Source organism: Opisthocomus hoazin, chromosome 2 (assembly GCF_030867145.1).
Source record: "Opisthocomus hoazin isolate bOpiHoa1 chromosome 2, bOpiHoa1.hap1, whole genome shotgun sequence".
In the NCBI taxonomy this organism is placed as follows: Eukaryota; Metazoa; Chordata; class Aves; order Opisthocomiformes; family Opisthocomidae; genus Opisthocomus; species Opisthocomus hoazin.
The window spans coordinates 56941582-56952681 of NC_134415.1; the positions used below are offsets into that span (position 1 = coordinate 56941582).

Genomic DNA, 11100 nt, shown 5'->3' on the forward strand with positions numbered 1-11100 from the left:
AACAGTGTGTATATATCTATACCCTTGCACCTACATTTCAGTCATGAGTAAGGCCAAGATGAATGTGGAACATGGCATTATAAAATTGTTCCAGTAAAATTCCTAAAAGTTTATTTTTCAGGTTGCGAAAACAAGCTCTCAGCTTGGGACATTAACTAAAATGATACTTCTTCAGGAAATTGTTAGGAATAAAACTAAAGCTAATCTGATGCATACTGCAATTAAAAAATCCATTTTGATCATAAGTCTCCACTCCATCGATCTATATCCCAGCATATGTTCTAAACATCTCCAGAAAATGCTGCTCATCTTGCAGGGCAAGCACTGTTTTTTTCCTGATTAAAACTTCATTTAATAATGTTCAGACACCATATATTCAAACAAATCCTGTTCCCCTCTGGGTTCATTTTGTTTTCTTAAGAATTTTGCATAGAGGTAGGTGCTAAACTACAAATATTGGATTCTTACATTGTGTAGGGAAGTTGAACTCCTGGGTATTAACTTCATTTCATAAGCATGAATTGCTGCTGGGAAGTGGACTTAATATGCTGTTTGTGTAAAGCTGTCAGAGCATTGTATCATACCCAAGATGCCCTATACTTATCTACTGATATAAATTTAGATGGGACTTGTGATTCTGTTACAAATTTGTTTGAAATTTGCTTGACAATGCTATCTGGATGTCATGCTTGTCCTATCTGATCTAATGGTTTTGTGTTTTTGTCTTGAAGCTGTGAGGATGTTTTGTGCTTCCATGGGTCTGAAGCAAAACACTTCCCTGTTACTAACTCATTCTTAGGAATATTCTTATTTTAGATGTGTGTACAGCACAAGTGTCATTTCTGGGTGATGTGCTTACAAGAGAATATTGCTTTTTTGCTTACTTGTAGAATTTGCTTCCAAAGTCATGTTACACGTCCTCCTTCCTTTTGTTTGTTGTAGATAAAGTCTCCTGCTAAGAGACAATCTGCGATCTGTAAAATGCAAGCTTAACATTTAGAAATCTCAGTATCATACTGAAAAAAAAAAAACCCACACTGTTGTGGACGTTGCTACATCTGTCTTTTTTTCTTTGCTTTTGGCTTCACTCTACCCCTTTACTGCTCTTTTAGTTTCTAGATGTAATAATCTTCTGCAGATGGTATCTGCAGCAGAAGCTGCTTAAGGTATTGTCGGTACATCTGCAGCTAACATCTTGAGCAAGCTATGTTTTTACAAAAATTTCCAGGGGATGTTTTCAAGACGACGGTTTATTTTGGATTCTATATATCAAGACGTCAGGTGTTCAGTCACTTCTTATTTGCATTTATTATTACTTTGAGGGAGAGTAATGTTTGGTAGCAAGAGCATTGTTACAGCCTGAGTGTGCTGCATCTGTGCTTCAGTAGCTTGATGCAGTGAATACAGCAGTTACATGTGCAGAATCAGAAAATACAAGGTAAGCGAACTTTGCTCTGAAAGGACTTCCTCTTAAATATGCAGTCAGACAATAAAGGTAGACATAATTCATAGGATTGATTGAGGCTACTGAATTCTGCTTTCCTTTGAAAGCACACCCCTATGTATTTCGAAGTGTTCTTGAGATATTTTAGACTTGTGTTTTCAGTCAAGGAGAAATTCTGCATCTGAGGGGAGGCAGGATGTTTAATTGTAAACTTTTGGCAGATACTTCAAAATACTTTATTAGTAATTACCGAATAATGCTTTAAGTGAATCTGTGCTTTACATGTTCAGAGTGTATCATTTAAATGATGCTTTAAAATGCATCTGTGATACAGATGTTTAAATTTCACTTTTAAGGTGCTACCTTGAAAAATTTCATATTTATGTTTTGAGATTTTGTAATTGCATCAAATGATACCCTGTTTTTGTGGTACTTAAGCAGATGGTAAAGAGAAAAATAATGTATTGCAGTTTTAAAATGAGCCATTTGATCAATAATAGACTATCCTGCTGTATTTAATGGGTTTTTAAATTCTTTTTCTTAAGTTTGCCAAGTTTAAGGCCATTGTTGGATGTATATTACCTGCCACTCACCAATATGCGGATAGCCAGAACGTTCTGCTTCACCAACAATGGACAAGCACTCTATCTTGTCTCACCAACTGAAATACAGAGGCTCACCTACAGTCAAGAGACATGTGAAAATCTTCAGGTAATGAATTAAAAATAATTACTGTTTTCTCAGATATGCTCTCAGGTTCTTGGTTCTAAATTCATGCTGCTTACAGGAATGAAGTTTGTCATAAAGCCAAGCACTTTGGCTTTTGTGCTTTGATTTTTCTCACTGTAGAGTCTGATTCAGGATGAATCACTTCTCCTAGTCTTAAATTTTACTGTTTGATCTATCCTCTTGTGTTTGAAACAGTTTATTATTTAATTTCTTCTTTGATCAGAAATTTCCTTGTTTAACATGTGCAGTTAACAAAAGACCCTTGTTCAATCGATGTTGGTATAGGTGCATGCTGACATAAGCGGGGAATGCTATCTCGGGATACCTGAAGGAAGCTGTTATGTTTCAGGGGTATTAACAGCTTGAAAAGATTCTGTCATGCTTCTGCCTGGAAGCTGTATAGAATACTGGAATAGCAGACATGCAGGCTGTAAGCTCTACTGTGGTACCACACGTGGATATGAGTATTTGCAGATTCAGTTTCAACAGAATAAAACTGGGAGTGTGGTCCAGGTGTTTGAGGGGCAAATATAGCTTTACTTGAGCACAGTTTCTTGCTACTGACTTTCATGAACTGTGAACTGACAGCTATCAGAACAGATGGTTTGGACAGATTTCTTGATATGTTTTTAATTTCCTGAGTCACCTTGCAAAGGCACATACCTGTTAAAGCATATTTATTTTGAAATTCAAATCCATGAAATAAATCCTTAAGTGAAAGAATATTCCATTAATTTGTGTGAAATAATGTATGCCGTGTTGTGTCTCTTCTTTGTTGTGAAGGAAATGTTGGGTGAGCTCTTCACTCCTGTAGAAACACCAGAAGCACCAAACAGGGGTTTCTTTAAAGGCCTGTTCGGAGGTGGGGCACAGTCCCTTGACAGAGAAGAACTATGTAAGTTTTTAGTATTCGTTATTTTTCTGGTATTCCTACTCAAGGAAGCCAGTGATCCATGGGAGAAATGTATTACTTGTATTAATAGAACATTATATTTGTAGAGAAGAAAGTAAAAAGGGGAATGGCATACTTTTCCATAGCTTTACCGTTAAGATCAGAAAAGCTTGGTACCGTTTTCTCACGGGCTCCTTTACCACATTTACTCAGGAGTAGATTATAAACCAAGAAATGGGACAACTGATCTTATTTGTATTCATCTCTATGCAGTGTACAGTACTGACCATGATTTTCTTAATGCTCTTAAACTGAAAGGGGCTGGTTCTAGAGAACACTATTCTGGACAGTGAGAAAATTAAAACTCCATTCTATTTCAGTTCATTTGCTAGATTCTTTCCTCATTTTACTTGTGCAAAGATGCCTTAGGAATGAGAGCAAGGACAGAACTCTGTGATAGTTCAATGGAGTTCTCGGTTCATAGGACAGTAATATTCAGATTTGGCAAATGTTGTTATTGCTTTATCATTTTCTCATTGGTTTTTGATTACAGCTTTATATTTTTACTGTGGTGGCATGCAGCATTTTAATATATTTAATGAAAATGACTTCTACTTATTCAGATATTTGCTAGATGAAACACACTATTATGCAAGTTTATTTGTAAGAAAAACTGTTTCCTGTTTAACATGAAACATAGCTGTTAAAACAGACAAGGCTTCCTGGCAAGCCTTTCTTTTTTATTGGTTCTTTTGATCTATCCAATAAAAAAATAAATTAGCCTTTACTACTAGTGCCTCTACATTTTGAACAAATAGCAAATACTTAGAGGTCACTTTCTGCATTAAAAATTGCATTTGTATTTATATGTGTGTAATACTTTGAAAGGTTGGTCAAGTATTCTAATAGAGAAATTTGTGTGCACAAATTGTATGTTTAATTAGTATGGCTGGGATGGAAAAACTGCTTTTTCATAGCAACAGAAAAGCGCTCTTGTAACTTTAGCAGCTATCTCTTCACATCATTTCAAGTTTCCACAATCAAGTTTTAGCTCAGATCTTCAGAAGGTAAATAGTACTGAATGGGAGAAAAAAGCCTAATGAATTGTAGCCTGAAAGTGAGTTCAATGACAATTCAAAAGACATTTGAAAATGTCTTTAAAATAGTCATATTTAACATGAGTCACAGCAGAATCTGTAATGAGTGAAATTATTTCTCTTTTTATTCCTGGAAATTCACAGAAAGGTGTTTATAGTGTTAGTTGCAATCTAAATCATTCTTTCTAGAAGCATAAAAGCAAATCAGAAAATCTTGAAATACTGCAACAAAACTTGTGAAATAAGTTAATAATAATTTTCCTGGAGGGGGAGGGAAATATTTAAACCATAATTCCATTGTTTAAAACCAAAAAAGTTAAAGATTATTTGGTTTGACTTCAGCATCCAAAGTTTTTGCATAATATACAATTTTGTGTGAGATTAACATGTCTGTCAAGTGTCTAGACCGATGTGCCGTTATGAGCAAAGGAAATGTAGCCAGTGTGGTCATGGGAATCGAGAGCTGTTCAGCTGACCCCTCCTGGATGTTTGCTTTAGGATGAGCTAATTTGTTCTTACAGCTGTACTACCTTTTTGTGATTTACATTACTTTTTTTTTCTTAGAATATTTTTACAATAATGAGAGCATAGACACCTAATCTTCGGGTGTCTGCATCTAAAACTGAACTTCCATCAAAGGAAACTTCTGCTGGTGGAGTTGTACTGACTGGCTACACCAGCAAAGCACTTCCAGAACTGACCACAGCTTGTGTTTTCAAAATTCTCCTGCTTTGTATGCTGAACTCCCTTCCCTGTGAAGCAGGCTATATTGTTAAAAACCACTTCACCAGCATGTTTCTGTTGACTGTGATGCCAGCCCTGTTGAGAGAATTTTAATTTCACACTCGAGCTGCGAAAAGGTTGTATTTTTATCATCTGCCTGGAGACTCTGAAATGTTTGAAAAATCTCAGTTTTATTAAATAGTAACACCAAGTAACGTTGAGTAGCGAGTATTGCTCAGTCGTGCCTGTGATTAGGTGTTCAGTGTCCATGCAAAGAAATGATACCTCTTTATAAACTAGTTCCATTGATATTTATGTAATGACGATAGAAAACCTTACTATTTTGGTTTTTTGCTTTGCAAATGTCTCCAGTTGGAGAATCGGCATCTGGGAAGGCATCAAGAAGTCTTGCCCAGCATATTCCAGGGCCTGGGGGTATTGAAGGTGTCAAAGGAGCAGCATCTGGTGTAGTTGGTGAACTAGCACGAGCCCGGTTGGCACTAGATGAAAGAGGACAGAAACTAGGAGAACTGGAAGAAAAAACTGCAGCTATGCTTTACAGTGCTGATTCTTTCTCTAAACATGCTCATGAGGTGAGTCTGTTGCATGTTAAACTAATTCTCTCTCAAGTAAGTGCAAGTTTTGCAAGTAACTGACTTCTGCAAAAACATGTTGGGCGTATCTAAAGGGAATGCAGTATCACTGATAAAGGACTCTTCACTTTAGTCTATCAATCACTACTCCTAATAACTATTCATGTAAGCAGCTCTGTCTTATGGCATGTTGGTCTAGAGCATACCCTCTGCCCGAGTGGCATGTACGCTTCCAAATGAGCGGCTCAGTTCCCGTTACTTAAAGAATTTGCAACTGAATTCGATAAGAAGAGTAGTGCTCTGTGTGAGATTCCTGTGGTTATTGAGATCTAGTTGTCGTATGCAAATCCCATGAATCCAAGCTAATTTGCCTCAGTAACTATTCAGGGTGGGTGTTCTCTTCTATGTTCCTGCAGATCTCTTTCCATCCTCTAAACTCTTGTGCAACTTCCCATTCTCCCAAAAATGTCTTTTTCCATCTGAGGCTAGGTCATCAGCAGTGGTGCTAGCATTAGAAAACTCATCATGCTAAACCCTTGCTGTTCAGCAATGTTGCTGTTGGAGTTTTGAGAAGCCTTACTAAAGTCCCTCTTTCTCATGATGCTGTGTAAGCATATCATTTGTTTGTATCATTGTACCTTTTTGGTGCATTATAGAAACAGTAATTAGAAATTGGTTTTTTGTTCTTTTTTTAGATGATGTTGAAGTACAAAGACAAGAAGTGGTACCAATTCTGATGACGCTCATCAATTACATCTGTTGAATTTTGTCCTGATGAAAAAATCCTGGGTTTTCATTGATTTTGGCAGGACCATTGAAATTTGAAGGAGTATTCACCATTGGATACTGTTGTTTCCTAGCACAAATCACACACTGTTTTACCTCAGTTGTGGCTTTAACTGAGGAGCTATATGTCTAAAAGAAACACACAGAAAAAACCAAACTTGAGTGTTTCTTAGCTGTTGGTTATCTGAGAGTTGGAACAGAGCACGTAACTAGAACATGTGGCAAAGATTAAAGGGAAAATATAGTGTGAGATGGGCAGGGGCAATGCAGGGTCAATCCTGTGTTAGTATTTCATATCCCAAAAGTTTTTGTGCTATTGTAATTGCTGGCAGTGTTATACCCTCCTGTGAGGAGAGGCAATAAATCAGGGGTCCAGGAGCTGGAATAAAGTTGTTTGTCTTGCTGAACGGTAGCTGACTTGCGCTTACCCTCTCTAGGACTCACTATATTTACCATTATTGTTGAAGAGCTGAAGTTTGCTGTCACATCTTTCATCAGAAAAGCTGGAAGCTTGGAAGATTTCAAGTTGAAAATTATATACGTAGTTGACCTGTGCATAGTCTTTTCTTGGACCCCTGATGTGGTATTCTTGTATTCACATCATATTCTGTGAAGTGCAAAACAAGAGAATACACAATTTTTGCATTAAAAAGTCAAGTGAATAATATGACTGAAATGTGTCATGCTGGGAGTTTTCATTTGTGTTATGGCCATGCAATGTGAAACGTGGTAACATCTTCACGATGGTAAGAATACTTCAACTATCTGTTCAGTTAAATATAATTTTTTGCCAAAAATAGTTATTGGTTAGTTTGTGTAACATTTAGAATTGGCTGTGGGTTCCATTCATGCTGTGAATTTTTATAAATGTTTAACAGAATGTATCTTACAGCCATTAATTAAATTAACTGAGATAGTTTTGCTCAAAACTTAAGTTCTAGGTGCCCCTTTAGTCCTTTACTATGAAATCAGATAATCTTGGACTCAGGTTTTCAAATAGTTTTACACTCCATGGAGGTGCTGATGCATGAATAATGGCAAGCATCTAATATTTAATAATTGTCAGTATATTGTTCAGCAAATTTCTAAATCCTGCTAGTAAGTTATTTTACGAGTACCTGTCTCAGCCCCACCTAGCACTAAAGGCAGTTGGCCTAAAGTTTGGGTTTAGTCTCTAAAGCAGTGTTTTCAATAATGTGGGCTGTGTAAGTGTCCACTAAAATTTCAGGAATTGGTGAAATAATGTTCCGTTTGGATGAGGTAAATAATATAGCTGGGCTAACTTGTTAATGGCTACTGCACTGAAGCTGTAACAGTGGGAATGACCAGAGCTCTTTTTAAAAGAGAGGATTCATTAAAATAAATGTTTGCATTTCGGGAATTAGTTTAGACTTTTTTCCTCAAAGGAGGAATAGTTATTGACTGGTTTTGTTTTGTAAAATTAATTATTAGAAGCTGATAGGCCTACATTGTCTGAAATTAATCATTTGGATTTGATTCTCCAACCATCACTTTCTGTGTGTTTTTTTCATGCACTTTCCAAATGTTCCCAAAACCTTGGTTATATTTGTATTGTAAAGTGATGTTGCAGGTACACAGATACGGCAACCTTACAAAACACTTAAAGGATGCAAAATGTTCACGTTACTGATGGTTCTTAATTTTTCAAATGAAGGGCGAATATGTTTGGGCTTTGTAGCACAAATTGAGAAATTTTGTGATTTTATGTATAGTAAGATTTAAAAAAGACAAGTGCATTCTCTTGTCAGTACGAGGGCATGCCATACCATGTCCACTGTTCGACGAACATAACAAATGAGGATGTGACAACCTGAACAAGCAGCATTGTGACTTCTTGATGGCTCTGTCTCATACCTACTGAGGCAATGTCAACTCTAGTTACTTAACTCAGCTTGCCACTCAATTTTTGCCTCTACATGTTAGTTAATTCCTTTTTTTAGTGTCTAATTAATGCATATTTAAATTAACATAATTTTGTTAAAAATCCAGGTAGAAGAAAATTAGATAAACAACTACCCATACCATTTCCTGACGCTTGTCTCCTTCTCTCACATTTATAAATTGAGATGACTGATTATTATTTGATCTGGTGAAGAACTATATTTCAGAGCAACAGAATCCTGGAAAATTAGTCTGGTCAGGCTCTGGGGGAAAGGATGCCAAAAGTACTCTTCAGCAAATCATGGTATCAGTTCAATGAAAGATGACCTTGGCTTGAAAGGAAAGCATACTTAACTTTCCCATCAAGAAACATTTGACAACCACCAGCAAGCAAAAAATAAGAGGCAATGAGAGACCATCTGCCAGTACAAGAAGAGTAGTGGCCTACTTGGTATTGCAGGATTTATTCTAGTTGAATCTTTTTTTGTTACGTATGTTCAGACTGTGCTTCTAGATTTGGAAACTAATGAAGTGATTGCTTGTGAGATGAATACACAAATGGTTCTTGGTCAATAAAAGGGGCTATGTACAATTTTAGTCTGAAACGTTCATTTTTCCTTCTCTGTGGAAGGAAGTTGATCGTATATGCATCATTGCATCTTATTCGGCTATGGTGGTGCACCTTTTGTACAGCAAAGTACATTGAAATCCTTGCGGGGAAGCACCCCTGGTTTTTTTGCTAGCATTTTAGTTGTGTAAAACTTTTTTAGAGTGTCTGGAAGACTATAAAATACAATTGAGCTATTACTTTTTAAATTTTTTTGGAAGAAGTGTAAGAAACTGCTGCTACCTATCTGTTTATATGTAGTGTGTCTCATTAGGAACTGTAAACTGAAGAAGCTTTTCTTCACCTTAGTCCTGCCAAATTGTAACTTTTGAATGTTGATATGTGTAAATATGTGTGTATTCCAAATAAGTCTGAAAGTGTTACACCACAGGCATCTCCAGTGATTTGTTCATCAGCAAAGTCAGTTATAAAATATAGTAATATATAGCTGTGTTCCTTGGCTGTCTTTATGCAAAGAGTCTTGCCTGAGGTGGTAATTGCATGGCAGGTGATGTTGGGAAGCTACATCCAAAGGAGGATTTTTGGAAGCAAGTTAATTTCCTTTCCTTTTTGTTTTCCTTTTCTCTTTTCTTTTCTTCTTTTTTTTTTTCTTAATGGCACTGATCTTACCTGAACTTTTAAACTTGAATTTTTCCTGCACTTTAATTCAAGCACGGTGTTTTACTCCTTAATTTTGTTTCTACATTTGTGCAGTTCAGGTTCATTATTTGTATATAAACACACACATTCAGCAAAGATTTTAGAACAGATTACTTTTGGGCACATTTGCTAATTATGTGACTATCATTTAGAATGTGTGTTTTCTTAGCAAAATATGTATATACAAGTATATACAATATAGAATCTAATGAAAAGCACTTATCCTGTGTCAGCATTCAGTTTATAAATTACTGCAACACTTTCAGATTTGTTACTAGATAATACAATAAAATCTGTTATATTTATACATACTGCTTAAGAATATACTTTTAGTTTTAAGTAAGTTTTTATATGTACACTTCTACCTTTAATTTTAAAAATACTTATGTTCAATTTTTAAGTCAAAGTACTTAAAGTATGTATATTATCCATAGAAGAAGTTGTTTTAAGCTTATGAATACATTCATATCTCATATCGAGATGATACAATTACTAAGCAATGAAAACAAATAGCCCATTTTGCTTCGCAGAAAATAATCATACTTATTTTTAACTCCCATTTTGAACATTCTTAAACAATTCCCAGAGTATGGAGAGGGAAGATAATGCATTCAGAAAACGAACCTAATGTAAAAGTCTTCTCAATAGCTGCAATCTGTGGCTGACTAGTTTTTCTATGATTTTATTTTTTTTAGGTATACATGTGAAAGACTTTTTTTCAGCTCTATTCTTCAGACTTTTAAAATTCCCCAAAATTGAAGTGAGGTTTGTCCAATAAATATTTTCTTTGAGTCAATGTATGAATCTTGATTCTACATCAGCTCTTTACATGTAAATCAGGGGTTTTTTGTATACCTAACATGTGTCGGAAGACTTACAGCCTGCGGCTGAAGTGCCCTCTTCTTTCTCATCGCGGTTTAACACAGCGGGTGGACGTTGATAGCAGCTGAAGTTCAGCAGGGAGGGAGGGAGCGCGAAGGCGAAGCCTCCCTCTCTGTGTTGCAGGGTAACTTGGTGGTTGAACCTTTTCTTCATTCTAGCCAACTTCCTCTATAATTTGTGTGAATCTCTTTGGATGGATGTTGATAGCTTTGCTACCGCCACAAAATCTTCACATACTTTGTAGACAGAAATTAGTGATGTTTGAGGAGAGGAAGGAAGTAAAACAGAAAAAAAGATGTGTAGCATAGGCGAATCAGCTAAGCCAATTTTATTGCAGTTTTTGTTGAAAACCTAAGTTAAGCTGGGCCAATTTCTCCTTCTTATGCATGTTATAAAGATGTACTGGATATCATCTCCTTTATTTCTGTTTCAAGCCAGATGAGTGTACTGTGTTTCTGCATTCTTTTACACTTCATAAAATTTAAGCATAAAGATGTGGGCATTCATTTTCTAAAAAAAGAAAAGAAATGAGACAAACGTAGAACAATCAAATGAAAGGTGTCAATCAGTATTCCTTTTATGTTTCCCTGTAAAGCACTTAGAAATGTTGAAGTCACACAGCTGTCGGTTACTTTGACACTTGTATTTCTTTTTGTTGGTACCTAAGTTACATATTACCAGGCAAATAATAACTAGAAGTTAAACTGTTTCAGTTGAAAACACGTAAGGAGTTGTATGTGGATTACCACTACCATTCAGTAATAGGTGATGCAAAGGGAGAGGGG

At 36.0% G+C, this 11100-nt stretch overlaps 1 protein-coding gene across 7 annotated transcripts in view; it reads left to right on the forward strand.

Moving 5' to 3' along the window:
- STXBP5 (syntaxin binding protein 5) overlaps nucleotides 1-10839 on the forward strand; it is a 119530-nt gene extending 108691 nt beyond the window's left edge. For all 7 annotated transcript variants that reach the window (XM_075413748.1, XM_075413742.1, XM_075413744.1 and 4 more), the window contains 4 exons: nucleotides 1990-2155; nucleotides 2957-3068; nucleotides 5258-5478; nucleotides 6174-10839. In XM_075413748.1, coding sequence (XP_075269863.1) covers nucleotides 1990-2155; nucleotides 2957-3068; nucleotides 5258-5478; nucleotides 6174-6215 — 541 coding nt within the window. In that variant the 3' untranslated portion in view covers nucleotides 6216-10839. The remainder of the gene's footprint in view (nucleotides 1-1989; nucleotides 2156-2956; nucleotides 3069-5257; nucleotides 5479-6173) is intronic.
- The last annotated feature ends 261 nt before the right edge of the window (nucleotides 10840-11100 follow it).